Source organism: Lepisma saccharinum, chromosome 27 (assembly GCF_977018435.1).
Source record: "Lepisma saccharinum chromosome 27, izLepSacc3.1, whole genome shotgun sequence".
In the NCBI taxonomy this organism is placed as follows: domain Eukaryota; kingdom Metazoa; phylum Arthropoda; class Insecta; order Zygentoma; family Lepismatidae; genus Lepisma; species Lepisma saccharinum.
In genome coordinates this window covers 19,465,886-19,482,612 of record NC_139255.1, presented here as the reverse complement: position 1 = coordinate 19,482,612, position 16,727 = coordinate 19,465,886, and the positions used below count along the sequence as shown (strand labels likewise).

The window sequence follows — 16,727 nt, the reverse complement described above, 5'->3', positions numbered from 1 at the left end:
TAGTGTGTGTGTGTATATGTATTTTCTGTTAAGAAATATAGGAGAGAGTATGCGTGTGTATATTTTCTGTTAAAAAATATAGGAGAGTCATTCATTTCTAAAACTCGACGTCGTCGCCTTGTAATGAAGTTAAAATATACACAACATTAATTTTGCCTGTAGTATTATATGGGTGTGAAACTTGGTCCCTTACATTGAAAGAGGAAAACAAATTGAGAGTATTTGAAAATAAGATCCTTAGGAAAATATTTGGACCTAAAAGGGATGAGGAGACAGGTGAGTGGAGAAGGTTACATAATTTAGAACTACATAATTTGTATTCATGTCCAGATATCATTAGAATAATTAAATCAAGAAGACTTAGGTGGGCAGGCCATGTGGCACGAATGAGAGAGGAAAGAGGAGTTTACAGGATTCTTGTTGGGAAACCTGATGGTAAGAGACCTATAGGAAGGCCAAGACGAAGATGGAGGAACAACGTTGAGATGGACCTAAGGGAAATCGGTAGGGATGGAAAAGAGTATATATCTTGCTCAAGATAGGGACAGATGGAAGGCCTGTGTTGCTGCAGCCATGAACCTTCGGGTTTAAGAAGGCTAGAGAGTTAGTTAGTTAGCTTATATTGGAAGATTTATGCCTGTTCTCAGAATCGAAGAACACTGTGTAATGTATTAATGTATTAGTGTGTCTCCTTTATCACTATTTCATCAAATCATCGTTTGTTAGTGTTAGTGATTAAATCAACAGAGAAATACGAAGTAAAGTAATCAAAGAACTTATTATTACTTGGAAAGGTGTCCTCCTTTTCACGGACACACCTCCCATCTCTCCTGCCGTGATTACAATTACTAACTGCACTGTTAGCCATGAGTCACATGGCCGTAGGTTTCCATTGCACGAACGCGACCGACGAAGACTCCTTACCGCCCTTCTTACAATGCTATAGTACAGCTACTACTTTAGTTCTGTAGTTCACAAGAGCATACTAGAGCGCCATTTCTAAAAGACGACTTGTTTACGAGGCCTGGTGCAACTGCTTGTATAATTGTCGTTCTGCTGTATATCTAATGGAGTAAGTATTTTTCTTGTTGTACATTTTCAATTTTATTCCGTGTGAACACAAAATCCACATTATTAACGTTGATTTCAAATGAGCACAATGTTCCTTACGTTCTATACTTCAATACATTCTCGACCTTTAGATACATTGAAAAGTATAACCAATAATGAAAAAGATGTACATTGAAATTTGGAAAATAGAAACATGGAGAATATAATATTTTGCTACTTAAAACAAGGGATAAATCCCCAGTACAAACTGTAGAAAACAACATATTCTGCGTAATTTTGTGCTATTAGCTGTTCAACTTCAAGACATCTCTGGCACCCCTAGAGGGTTGGGGTGGGAAGGGGGTTTGTGACATGTAAAAATAATCGAAAACGACCGATATTAGTGTGGAATCCATAGTTTTCGGGGTCTCTAAGCTGAATAGTGACACTCCCAATGCCGTTCAACTCAAAGACACATCTGGGACCTCTAGGGTTGGGGGTGGGAAGGGGGTGACATGTAAAAATAATCGAAAACGACCGATATGAATGTGAAATCCATAGTTTTCGAGGTTGCTAAGATGAGTAGTGACATTCCCAATGCCGTTCAACTCCAAGACACCTCTGGCACCCCTAGGGATGGGAGTGTAAAGGGGGTGACATGTAAAACGACCAATATTAGTATGTAATCCATTGCTTTCGGGGTCGCTAAGATGAATAGTGACACTCCCAATGCCGTTCAGCTCCAAGTTTCTTTTATTTATTTATTTATTTATTGAGAAAATTTCAGATACAGCGCGTAGCCATTTTACAATTAAATCAGTAACAATGAAAAGAACAAAAAAGAACAAAAATAAAAATAGCGAAATAATACAAAATATTAATATATATAAGTCAAGATAGCACAATTAAATATTATTTAGCAACATATGTTCTGGTGGTTGACCGAAAGGCATACTCTGTGGAATATACATCAGCGCTTGATGGGAGGTCGTTATATTGAGTGAGAAGTCTGTGGAAGACTTTTTTTTAATTTCCAGTGTAGTTTTTTTTGTGTAAAATAGATTTGTGTTGCGTGTTGAGCGCATAGGCTTTCGAAAGTGGAATTCCTGGAGGAGCGTGTTGCAACGGATTTTGCCATTTACAATTTTGTAAAGATACCTAAAATCATTAAGTGTACGCGCATATAGGGAGTCTAAGTTTAGAAAGAACAGGAGATGTGGTGTTGAAAAATTAAGTAATGAGAGAACCCTGTAACGAACTATAGCATGGAAAAAGTTAAGTACAGAATCGATTCTCGAGAGGTGAGTGGGACATGCCATGGACCATACGAGATGAATGATTTGAAGTACAAAGTGAGGGCTGAGATATCACTAATTTCGGTGAAACGATACAGTAAACCTAAGAGACGCATAGCCTTTTTTGTCGTGCCTGTAATATGTTCTTCAAATGTGAGTTTTTGGTCGAAAACAATGCCCAGATCTTTATGAGAGGATACTGCTTTGATGTTATTGCCAAAGATTGAGTAAGTTACTGTAACTGATTCTTTTTGAGAGAGATGGTGAGAGTAGTACATTTATCAGGATTTAATGTAGTTCCCATGTTAGGCACCATGAAAAAACGTTGTTATATCATTCTGGAGAAGATGAGTATCGTTGGAAGTGGAGATTTATCTGAAAATCTTACAGTCACCTGCGAAAATAAGGTAATTACTAGAGGCGGCTGCGAGATGGTCGGTAAGGTCATCGACAAATAATATGAACAAGAGGGGTCCTAGAACACTACACTATAGTTAGAATTCATTATTTTCCTGTCTAATAAATATCCGGGCAAAACCGGGCAATCAGCTAATATTTTTTATACTAATAAGCATTAGAACATGTATAAGAACTGAACCTGATATAATGGAACATGAAGTTACGACAATTGGGCTAAATGTGTTCAGATAGGCAATTGAAATTCCCCTTAATGAACCCTCCAAGAAATTTGGCTGCTCACGCCTATTGCTGCTAGCTAAAAAATCACTACCGAACCATGACACCAGAAAAGGTACCAGCAACATGGATATTTATACATTATATACATTATACCACAGTGTTTTCATAAAATAATCATAAAATGTAATAAGTGTTGATCATATTTTTAAAATAAGTACTTCATATACATCCGTATTGAATTTATTTCGTGCCCCAGAAGTAGAACTTAGTGAAAGATTTTATAAATATTTTACCGTGAAACGTTAAAATTAGAAAACAACTGTGCATGGTTCGAAAGGAGTGTGGTGGGAGGAGAGTTGTTGGGGCATCGGATTTTTTTCAGTTGTTCCCCGTCATCCATCTCGATGGTTTTGACATTTCTCTCGTAGAGAAAATTGTACTTGGAGCCGAGACAACACTACGTGCAACATTTGTTTACGAAGGTTGCCTGTAAATCTAATGGACTTACAATGGGGCGAGACTAAAGGAAATGGAATAATATAGTAATCACCAGCGGAGGGATGTTGAATTAACTGTCAACATCAGTGACAGGGGGCAGCTTCCGGTCTTCCGTACTGATATATTCCAAACTGAACTTTATCTTCATAACATGCACGCTATGTTGGATGCGTCGATTTTGTACCCTTTACGTCGTGCCATTTTCAGCCACTACAAACATATTACTTAAACATTTTTCTATCAAATCATACGCGCCGATAGTGCGCTACGACGCCAGGGGTCTCAGGTACGAATTCCGGTCCGTGCATGTTCCCTGTGAGGTCTCTTTATGAACATCTTCATATCACAACTCAATCCTCATTTTCGCCTTTAGCCAAAAGTTGCAGAATATCGAACTAAATTAAAGCCAATCAATCAAATCATACGAAATATGTACATAAATATATGAGCATATTAAGAATTACTATTTTCTTAGTCTTTGGTGCTATTTTTAGCTTCATGACAGTAAAATTAATTATACTAATTTTTTTTAAAAAATAAAATAGTTTTTTGTGATATAATGAAATTGTAATATCCTAAATAACTTTAAAAATTCATGATGGAGGGAAAGTTTTACACCCTGCACATTTTGCAGGCTAACGAGGGTCTGGTCCTAAACCTATATGCAGGATTCTCTGAGGGACTCGTGCTGTATGTTTCTGATTTGCCTTGTTTATTTCAAGTTATCAGCATTTTATCCCCATATTTGCGATTAGCTAAAAGTGGCAGAAAAGCGAAGTAATTAAATCAAATCAAAAATAGTGGTAATCTGATGACATGCATGACAACAGTTTATAAGCTTGTTGCGACCCAGTGAGAGGTCACTTAAACTTCCACAATATATTTATTCTAATCGAATAAATAAAACAGCGTACCGCAATTAAATCAATGTTATTATTATTTGCAAAAATTATATATTTTTTTTTTTTTTTCACAATTTATCTGCATTACTCACTGAAAGCTGCGGAAATGACAAAAACACCACATTATATGCAAAAATGTGTACTCCATACGTAAAATGTGTACAATACTTACCTCAAAATATATAACATAAAACGTATCTCGCTTATAACATTATAATACGCCAACATTTTACATTTTTCTATAGATATGGAAACGAAAATATATGTAATTACATAAGGTCGGTTGACAGATTTGGTTTAAGTTACTGCCAGTGTTGACTAATCGCAAAGATGAGAATGATAGATGATATGATGAAATTGATGAACAAACACTCACAAAAAAACAGCCATGCCCAAAACGGGATTCGAACACGGGACCACTGTTAATTTAATAAGAATCCGAGCTCTTGGTATTGCCATACTTGCTATGATATAATGGACAATGCTTTCACCGTGTTTGCCAAAGTTTGTATTAAGCCCAGTTTATGTTAAGATGAGAGAATCGGGTCTGAGCATAGGGTTTAAGTGGAACCACTTTGCAATGCGTCACCATTTAGGATCGAACCCTGGATCTCTTAATTAAAGGACGACAGCTTTACCACTATGCATCGGGAATACCAATTTAACGAGCAAGATATTTCCAAAACCAAAAGAACTAAACAGACACAGGAATTTTAAAAGTTACTTCAGCTACAATGCATTATAATAATAAAATTTATTCCATTGAACAAGGTTCTATTATACACTTCTATCATAAACAAGCAAGCTAAATTTTCATTTTATCAAGCAAGCCACAGATTATAAACGTATTATTCACATCTGACCTTGTCTCTTAAAAAAATTATCCAACTTTCTCTACCGTGAGAGCTGATTTGAATTTTTTTGCTGTATTTATTTGTACTTAATTGCGTGTTATTGTCATTAGCAGACAATGCTCTACATGAGGAAGAATTATTTACTGATGAATGTTAAAAAAATGTTGCAAATCCAAAGTTGAGAATTAGGGAAGTAATTAGGTACTTACCACCATACGAAGAACGTGGTCTGGAACATTTCTGGAACTGTTGCAGAGCGCATGCGTAGACGAATGCGAGAATATCACTGGAGCTTTCGTAACCTGCAACGCATCGATCATCGTTCGAACAGAAACGTGCGAGAGATCTATCATCATCCCCAGGCGGTTCATCTCCCTCACCACCAACTGTGAGAGAGGAGAAAACACATTCACTTAGAGTTGCTAAAATAAAGAATTCCACGTGCACTAATAAGTCTAGTGGTATAGGTACATTAACAGTATGTAGCAGATGTAATTGGAGTCTATACTCTGTCTCTGGAATCTCTGGAGCAATTAAAAGAAAATCATGTCTCTGAGCAAGTGATGACTCGAGAAGACTCGACAAATGACAGCGTAAGAGGCTAAGTGAGTGCAGCTAGCAGCCGTTTGCACCAGCGGGCTCGGTTTTGCTCCGCTGATTCGCATTCTACCGTTCTCTCCCCTTCAGCGCCGTTTGGCTCAACAGATTTCTGGGACACAGAATAGAACACGAGATAAGAACGTGAATAAGGGTTAGTGTTTTGAAATAACAGTTACTTGTAACGTATTTATTACAAGTAAGTTCTGCGCCTCCCCCATGGCGCCGTGGTGTCGTCATTGCCTTGTAATCAAGGGGTCCCGGGTTCGATACCAAGAGGAGGCACAAGTGGTTCGGATCCCACTTTAAACTATAGGTCCAGTCTCGATTAGCCTTACTGTGCATAAAGCGGACTTTAAACATCAACTCCAACAAATTACAAGTAATTGTAGATTAGGCACACGCAGGAGTTGTACGCTACAAGTAAACTACAAGTAAGTTACTTTTTCTGAGCAACGACAACTTTAATGATTTACTTTATAAAATGAGAAACTATAACTGGCTACTTTTTAAAAATTAGTAAATGTAATCAGTTAGTTTTCAAGTGTGTAACTGTAAGTTTATAAAATAAGTAACTACGTTTATTTTATTAATGAAGCTTAGTGTAAAGTTTAAATGATCATCAGTAAAAGTCAAAAATAACTCATTTGCAGTTAAGCCATCGATTTAAGTAACTGCTGAAGTCACGGAAACCGTAACAGGTATTAACAAAAACAGTAACTCTAATGTTAACTGAGTTACTATTTGAGCAAATTAACTGTACCTCAGTTACTTTTCAAAAATATATTTTCAAGGAATGATAGCGAATTGCATGGATGTGTGGTCAAAAATTCACATTTAAAGAGAAAATTCATTGAAAGGATATAGTTTATAGAAGACAATATTTCAATAGTAAAGTGGCACTTCAAAGTAATAGAATGATGTCCATTATAAAAGTGCAATTCTCAACGAAAAAATTGAAACTATATCTGGAATCATAGAGAATAGATCAAATCACACAAAGTGGGATTGACCTGTTCTAAATCTTGTATAGCTTTTTCTTTTTCATCTGACACTTCTAAATGCTTTGTTTTCTTGAATATAAAAACATAAATTTCTTATTTACTATACTTTTATACAAACTTAAGATTCGATTTTGCAATGTATGCATAGGGAGTGTTTTCACGATCATGAGAGCAGTAGTTAGGAGAAATTTATCATCTTTACTGAATCATTAAATCATGGCTTAAAACTCATGTTTTTTACTGTACAAACCGTACCGACAGCCTTGGGAATAATATTAAAAATTTAAGGTACCCTTCTTATATCTTTTTTTTTCAACTTTTAGTCATAAATCGAAGTGGAATATGTCATCTGGAACATTTTGAATTTTATCGTAAAATAAATACCTACTCCAGTACTAATGTTGTTAATTTATTGAAAACAAATATAAGGAACGAACATCAGAATAGAATACAGTTTAGTACAATGGAAATCACACAAAGGAGTGTTGTTTTATTAATGTGAGACTTGCGATTGATGCTTAGAGCACAAATGCTTGATACCAGGTCTTACAGTTGACAACGAAACATGCACATTATCATCAAGGTTCGTTTCTTGCGTTGGAATTTATTGTCGCCACAGCAGAGAAGGTTTGCTCGCACAAATATAAAGTTGAAAAGGGCAAAAGTACGTCAATTGTTCTCTTCACTAGGTTAGGATATTCCTCTGCCACTCCAAGCCAAAAAGCAGCCACCGATGCCTCACTCTTCGTGAACTTAACTTCGAATGTGAAATCAGCGCTGAGATCAGCGAAGTCATCTCGTTCGCAAGTTGTAAAATCTATTTCCTCCGAAATGTCTGCGAAGTTAAAAGGTGACGCAATCCAGTCTAAATTATCAGTGGATAGAGATTAGAGATTGAGAGTACGTATCTATTGCATCGTACTATTTATCTTGCTAATTCCTAATAATATTTTTGTTTTCGTTTTTCATTGTGTTTTCGTTTATCCCTAAAAATATCTCGCGGAAGCCATAGTTGGGAATCACTGATATAAAGAAACACAACCTGTAACAGTAAAAAGTGTGAAATTTCCTAACCGGAGAGAACTTTTTGGGCATCAAATGAAAGAGAAAATGCAAGACAGTGTAGCCAGATGATACACGTTGATAAGAATACATGTTAATATTATGGCTCCTGGTTCAACCAGGGTGTGGATTGACCTGCGTAATGCAGTACGTAGGCACATATAAACCTGCTTAACAAGAAAGAAAGCCATATATGGCCGGATATATCCAGAGCTCATGCACAATGTATGTGATGAGGTTATGAAGACTAGTGCACACTTTCATTTAGATTGATAGATATATTTGTATACAAGTCAGTTCTATGGGCTCATTCACATCTCTTGATTTTATAATATGTGTCCATTCAGAGATGGGATGGTGTTGGCAAGTGGAAAACTGCTCATTGTAGATCATTTTTGGAGATTCTGCAACGGTATAGATTGAAACATGAAAGCGGATAGAAGATTAAATAAAATAACACTATCGTTCTATGAAATTGCGAGGTGGTGAGAGCCTCTGGGGTCTAAGGATATGTACGGGTACTGCTTGCCGAGGTTACTATATATGTTATTAGAAAGTTTGTGTGTGCATTCATGAGCTGAATCGGCTATGATTTCAATTTTTATATTGTTGTTGTTGATGTTATTGTACATTCAAGGCATTTAAATATATAAATATTTGAATCTGCGTATTTCATGTAATATTATATTAATTGTGCGTGTAACGCAATAGCAAAATTAAGATACAATACTATGAGGGCTAGGATGTATTGATTGATTGATTGATTTAATTTATTTAACTTCATTCATCTGCCACTTTGGCTCATCGCGAAGACCAGGATGGTGATAATAATTATGAAATTGATGAATGGTCACTCACAAAGATCACGCATAGCCAGACCGCTGGAGTCGTAGGGCGTTATGGAAAACACTACGCCACGAAGGTGGGCTTTGCAAACATTGAAACTTCAATATGAATTTCTAAAATATTTCCCGCTAATTTTGAATTGGTAAAATATATCTATTGCCGAAATACAACTACTGTCACTTAAGCATGCTTCGGCAACTCGCGTACACTTGTGGAGGCTGGCGACCGCTCCGTAGACTGCGAACTTTCCTCCTCAAGGCCTCCATCTCGCTTCCACACTTGCAGTGTGTTTGTTTCTGAGTGTCAATACACAAAATGTGTGTACTATTTTCGGCGCCTGTGTATAAGTTTGTATGTAATGGAATGATGTGTTGGTTTTCTGTGCCATCTTTAAAAATACTAACATAATCTTTGAAATTTTATAAGATTTTTTTATCTAGATGTTTTTAATTTAATTTGAAATCTTTGACAAAAGCCATACAATCTTCGTTTCTTACTTCTCTACCACCCAGACTGGATTTTTTTCTTTAATGACTTCTAATTTATTGCGTAAGTGTGCGTAAATAAACAGTTGTTGGAAGGAACAGGGGCAACTTGAGTAGGACAGATGGTCAGAAGCAGCGTGAGATTAAACTTCTAATTTTCAAAATTTTCCACAGTTAAACTCGATAACATTTCAGAATATATTATCAACTAACAAATTGTCTTACAAAAATAAATTTAATCCACCACAGAAGATTGTTTCTTATTAATATTCCCATTTTTGTAATTCTACCTCGGTAGTCAAGTTCTGGGGTTATTGGCGACGATAATGCATGGTGAAAAAAACGATGAAACATCCACTTCGCCGCCTCGGTGGCGAAGGGCATTGAGAGATCATTGCCATCGAAAATTCCTGGTTCAAGTCCATCAACAATCATTCTCATTGCCACGATTAGCCAAATGTGACAGAAAAGCGACAGAAAATAAAAGGTACACATATATAACACTGCATCTCTCGTTAAGGGTACGAACTTAGGATTCATTTATTTTGATTGACTTGCTTGATTTTACTTCGCTTTTCTGCCACTTTTGGTTAATTGCGAAGATGAGGATGAGTGATGATGTAATGAAATTGATGAATGGACACTCACAAACATCCATTCCCAGGCCGGTATTCGAACCCGGAACCCCTGGCGTCATAGCGCGATGTGCATCGACAGGGGGGCCGGCACTAACTTAGGATCCTTGTGTTTGTAGTACATTACGATAACTACTCCTCCTCCGAAGAAAATGCATTTACAAAATACAAGTCGCTGCTCTCTACTGAATACTTCCTCAAAAAACAAGAAGGTAAATGACAAAAGATTTTCTCTACAAATTTGAATCATTAAAATTCCTTACTTTCCTCCTAACTTTAGTATGGAAGTTATTTTACTTGCCTGTAAATTTTGTCCCGCCCCGACAGTCATCCGCTAACCATAGTATTGCTGAATGTGGTGAGTATGGGTTCGTTTTGAATTTGAATGTTTGTGTAAAACTTCATAGATATTTCCGCGTATTTTAAGCTTAAGTTGCTGGCAACGCTGTGCGCCACCTACCCATTCTTGTTACAACGCTACAGTAACCTTTCTCGCTCTGAGTTCCACGCGTGCTTGTAAGAGCGCTCTTCCACAAACAAGACGAATTACCCTGTCTTACACTAAGGTAAGACGTAAGAATTTCAATTAGATTATAAATGCCAAGGAAAATTTTCTCTCAAAGAAGCCACAACTTCAAATGCTACGCATGATGTGAGAATGGCACTAATAGAAAGAGAAGACACACAAAATGCTCCATTGATAATTTGCAAGTGTCCCTTCTTTAACCCGAAAGGACACGTTCTGTGTAAATTTTATCCACAAGCAAAATTGCTTCGATAATACCCGAATTATAAATTTTTAAAGCATGAAAATAATAATACATTCATTCATTGAACTAATTGTATTAGGTTTGAACATTCTATTGTATTGAACAATTGATATAAATTATATAATAATTTTTCATTGATTGCATTGCTGTTTTAGTCAACTTTATGCACAGATAGGGTAAACGGGACTGGACCTAGATTTTAAAGTGGGATCGAACCACTGTGCAATTGTATACGCCGCGTATCGAACCCGGGACACCTTGATTACTTGATTACGAGGCGACGATGTTACAACTTCACCACCGGTGAAGCCCTTCATAAAAATATGAAAAATAAAAAAATGTTGAAATATCAAACTCAAACGGATGGGCTTGAATGTGGGTGAAATTTGCCCAAGCAGTGTATCTATGGGCCTGGGAGGGGAAATAAAAAGTCTCGCATGTGAATCAAGGTCCAAACCTTCGGAAGAGTTCACTGGAAAGGTACTGAGAAGATTGAACTCAGGAACTCATTAGAAATCATCAAAACATATATTTTAAAGTCGCCCTCGTCTTTACGGGTTAATACATTTACGTATGTGCCTAATTATTCCCAATCGTCAGCTACTACATTCCAACCCACAATCTCACATTTCCTAAGCACTGGAGCAACAAACCGTCGAGAGATAACAATTCAAATACGTGAAATCGCATTTCGTCCGTGCCGCAGGTACCTACTTATTCGTTCAGTGTCTTATTTCCATAACTCCCCCCTTCAACCTCCTTCCGGGCCAAAGAGAGAATGAAATGGAATTGTCAGCAGCTGGCGAGAAGTAGATCAATAAGAAGCAGAGGGGGAGGAAGCAGAGAGTCTCTTTCCATCTGCACCTAATCCCCCGCTGCTCCCTTTTGTTTCTCCCGAGACGCATTCAGGTATTCTCTTGTTTATTAGCAGAGCCGCGTGTCTCGCACTTGGAACTCTGGGAGAACAATTGAAGTGGGCCGGGACGAAGCAAATGCTTCGCATCCAGACTTATCTTTGTGAGAGGCACTGCCCTCGAAACCATAATAATTTCTTACATAACCCAAGCTTCTGGCAACTATCCCTTAAGCCGAAGCCTTTGAGCAATTGCGGGCAACTGACTGGCAAGACATCTGCAGTACAGCCAGAGTGTAACAACCCCTCCAGATATTTTGAGAAAATAAAAATATTATGAACATCCTTTAATTGGTTGATTGATTTGGTATATCTTACTTCGCTTTTCTGCCACGTTTAGCTGATCGTGAACATACGGATGAGTGATGATGTGAAGATATTGAAGAATTGTCACTGACGAGAAACCATGCCCAGGCAGGATTTCGAACCCGAAACCCCTGGCGTTGTAGAGTGCTGATAACTACTCAGCCACGGAGGCCGGCGTAAATCCGTTTACAACTAGAAAGTAACAAATGATCCCCTATTACCATTTTTCTTCTATGCACAATAACTACAAGGGGGTCATAGATCGTTACATGAAATAGGTTAAATTACAAACCTCATGGTATTTGGACAGATCAGAAGGTCAATCAGTAACCCTCCAAGGCGAGACGTACAGTCACCAGTAATAAAAATGGGCCACCTACATCATGAAATACTCTCTTCCCTGCAAGGCATTACGTGTGTTGCTTAACTCCAAGACGATAAGTGGCTTTTTGTAACAAATGTTCAATGGCAACTTCTGCCACTCTCGTAGATATAGGCAACACACATGACGCCTTGCAGGGAAGTGAATATTTCAGAACCCAGGCCTCCCATTTTCTTTTTGCCTGTGACTGTACATCGAACAACTAACGTAATGTACCACAGGACTAGTGTAAAAATACTTAATGCGTGACAGTTCTTATTTGTGGACCAATGAAGTACGTATAAAGAAGGGTTGATAGGTTTGCAATAGACTGAATACACAAGCTAAAAAACATCGTGAAAAGGTTCCTGAAAGTTAGGTGCAAGTTTATGAATAAAAATGGCTTAAGAAGTAGGAAAATTAATCAAATTTTTCGTGAGAAAACAATAGACCTCCAAGATAATGTAGTTTGGATAAGCAACGCTGTCTCCCTGTTACCAACAGATCCCGTATTCGATTCATAGTGAAGGCACATTATACACTGGAAAGGGCCGAACTTTAATGAATATTGAAGACCCATAAGCGTGCGTACACCCTCTGATTAAGCGTGGCAAGCGGCTTCAGCCGGAGAAAGAAAAATTTCATTCCATATCACTATTTTATTACATTGATGGGTACTAAACAGGGGTGTACATAGTATGTGTCCGAACCCACTGAAAAAAATTGTTTACTATAATAATATGTAACCAGGAAGTACAAAAGGTGTATTTCACTTTATTAATCGCCTAGAGCTCCTCCACAAATCTGGTAACTAACGCTAACCAGTCTGGGTTCAGTTCGAGCCCCGTGTCGCGATTAAAATTGTCTATTTCTTCACAAATGGCTGTTGCTTCCTTGATAATAGGGTCCCAGTAGTTTCAAGTTTGAAGTTTTGGCTATGATTTCTGTGTTGCTGAAATCTTGTCCATGTCCCTCGTTGATTGAATGTTCTGCTAGTCCCGACTTTTCAGGGTGGAAATACTTGATGAAACTTTGATGTTCTTTAGAGCGCTGTTCTAGTGTCCTACCCGTTTGCCCACTGCATTCTTTCCCACATATGCAGGTAATACGGTAGACTCCCGGTGTTTTGCGTCCTAACTCATCCTCTGTTCTTGTAGAATTTTGTAAAATTCACGATTGATTAATCAGATTCATGTTCATTTTAACTCTGACACAATTTGTAACTACCTGTAAAAGTTTTGAGATTGAAATTTATTGTGAATATTAGTATTCAGGCAATGAAATAATGTGATTTGGTGAGAAATATGAATTATGATTCACAGTTATAATACGACAGTATAGTCTGGATTTTAAAATCAATTACATCACATTGGATCGTGTGAAAGTTTTGACAAAGAAAATGTTGGCCAACAAAATACTATTGCGAAGTTATTCTTTTTTCTAAATCGTTTTTCAGGAATAATCATAGGATTAATAATTTAATTCAATTAATTTCACATTGATGGTGCTCCGGCGACATATTCAAATCTTAGATATTTAATATAAATACATGAAAATGTCCATTCTACACTAGTACATCTTTGAAACGTCAGGCTTTTTAAAGAAATATATTTTATTGTGGATTCTAACATATGTAAGGTACTAGGTTGAAAGTATACAGTCGACAAATGAAAATTGTTTAGTCCTGCGTGTTTCGTAGACATAGAACTAAACTACGACATGAAGTTAGATTCTCTTCGATTATCGACCATGTGAGTTGCAGAGAAAATTAATAACATGATTCGTATACAGAACTTGAAAGCACGATATCCAGAACTAAACTGAATGCTAGGCCAATAGAATAGCTCCTAAATAGTTTTCTATGTCTTTGATAAATCATCTTGACTTTTGCCACATTTCAGAAGCTTCTCCCACTAACAGGAAACGTTTAATTTAGTCCACCTCGGGATTGGGAGCCACCGTTGATAACTATAACGAATTTGTATATTGATATAATTCTACGTTACTGAAATTTACATATGTAAAGTAATAAATATATTATATCTCAACAGACGTGCATTTTGTGTCATTTTCTATGATTATTTACTTTATTTAACACAAATTCGGATGCTTAGGAAGGTCCAGGTTCGATTCCTGAAATTACTGATTTCAGAAATGGACTGGCTTTGTGGTTCACCCAGCCTTAAGAAATACCTGGGAAAACAAATCAGCAAGGTGCTGATTATTTCGTCTCCACCGTTGGCCTGGATCGAGCATGTAGGGTTCATATTTCCCCGTGCCATTCTTCAATGTGCAGTGATTAACTTTACCTTCTAGCTTTACGTATTCAGAGATATATGGCAAAGTGGTAATTTGATTTCAATTGAATTTTATTATTTACCGTCGCTTTTCCACTTCTGGTTAAACGCGACGATGAAGATGATTGACTATATCATATAGGAACGTTCACAAAGAAAATCCATGCGTACGCGGGGTTTCGAAAGCGGGATCTCCTGACGTTGCGTAACCACTCCTCCACGGGGGTCGGCAGCAAAGTTATGAAACGAGAGAGAAAAACATTTTACGGTTTTCAACTTTACAGTATTGCAATCCTTTCATGAATTCTGCAACATGGTACCAATGAAGGCGTGTGGTGGTCAGCACCAGGTGAAGGGAGAGAGTGGTTTGGATCCCGCTTTAAACTGTAGGTCACGTCCCGATTAGTCTATCTGTGTTTAGATTAAAGTAGACTTGAAACAAACAGTCTCTCTCTCTTTCTCTGTCTGTCTCTATCACCTTGTCCCCTTACTCTCTCTCTCCTTCGGTATCCCCACAAAGGGTCTGGGTTCGAATCCCGTCTACGTATAGATAGATATTCATGGTGAGTGATCCTTTATAAGTTTCAATGTCATCACTCATACCATGGCCGCTATTAGACAAAAGTTTGAGAAAAGTAAAGAAGTAAAGTGCTCCCATGTGCTTTGCTATTTGTTGTTGTTGAGTTGGTGTACTTTATGTACAGTAGGGGTAATTGGGACTGGACCTAAAGCTTAAAATGGGATCCGAACCACTATGTGTCTCCACCGGGTATGAAACTTCTTTATAAGGCGACGATGCTACCACTGCGCCATCGGGGAGGCCCACTAAGTCTGATGGAATTTAATCAAAACGTTACAGGTGTAATATACCATATTATATTTCCAAATAATTGGCTAGTTGTATTGATGAGATTAATTAATGGAACTTTGAATGCTTCACTAATTATTCAGAATAAAATAAACGTCGAAAACGGTTTTCTTAAGCACACAAGACGCAACTTTTCAGAAAAAAAAATTGAAGTTTTTTATGTTTGCTTACATGCATACCATGTAAGAGTACCGTAACCGGATACGAAAATATTGTTTTAAGTCCAGCACAGGGGTAAAATTCAAAACGTTTCTAAGAACAACTCTCGCTCAGTAACGTATAAATTGGTAAAGCACGAAGTATAAAGTAAAGAGACGTAGCTGTTATGCGTGCACACTATGCTTAGTTAATGGCAAAAGGAAACGAGATGGTTCGCTGGAAGCTCCATTCCTACTCACCATTTTTATGTCTGTGGCAACTATGCACTTCAAATACATAAAATAAAGAGATCCATATTTTTTTTTTATTCATTGCATGGTTTACAATTGAAAGTCACATCCATGGTTTCAAGTAGAACCTTAAATAACTGAATTGTGACCTCATCAGAAATCTTACGTGGGGTACCTGAGTACAGTGTAGCCAGGTTCAAATAAGGTAGGTGAGCCAAAGGTAGGCCGTGTTCCCAAGGTGGCCCACTTTACGAAAATCATATGAGTATTTAACACAGCTAATAAATGGCACTACGTTAATGTATCCAATCCCTCTCTGGTGCACCATGCAGAAAACGAACTGTTGCCAGCAGCCATTCTATTAAGTTATTGTGTTTGGGAACGAGCAGATTAGTCTTCGCTGTTATATTCAGGAAAGTAAGAAATGTGTGTGTGTACGTCCTTGAAATTAACGAACGTTAATATTTTATACATAATTTGAATCTCGTTTAATTATATTTTCGTTCATGTAGTTACATTGTAATAATGTTTTTTTGTGTCAAAGCAACGATATCTCTTTTTGTTTAAAAACGTGATCCAGAAGCGAGTTCCTAAGGTGGGTCACGGCTCATTTGGTTTATTTTATTTCGCTTTTCTGGTACTTTAGGCTAATCGCGAAGAATAGAATGAGTGATGATGTGATGACATTGATGAAGTGAAATTCACAAAGAACACCCATTCCCAGCCCGTGATTCGAACCCGGGACCTGCTGCCGTTGTAGGGGCTGTGCTAACAACTCAGCCACGGAGGTCGACCATTCGTCGTTATTGTACGTAATGCATGTAAATAAATTGGAGACGATCAATTTTCTCTAATGAACTGTAGAAACATCAATAACCATGACTAAATATGTTTTCATGATCACAATTTACATTTTCTATGCAACTATAAGCCGTGGGCCGCCTTTGGGACCTGTT

At 37.4% G+C, this 16,727-nt stretch overlaps 1 protein-coding gene across 1 annotated transcript in view; it reads right to left on the bottom strand.

The window, feature by feature from the left end:
* The window catches only part of LOC145980182 (dipeptidase 1-like), a 319,741-nt gene that overhangs the window by 30,817 nt on the left and 272,197 nt on the right, over nt 1-16,727 (bottom strand). Inside the window, exon 8 of the mRNA XM_083113214.1 lies at nt 5,448-5,624. Coding sequence (XP_082969340.1) covers nt 5,448-5,624 — 177 coding nt within the window. The remainder of the gene's footprint in view (nt 1-5,447; nt 5,625-16,727) is intronic.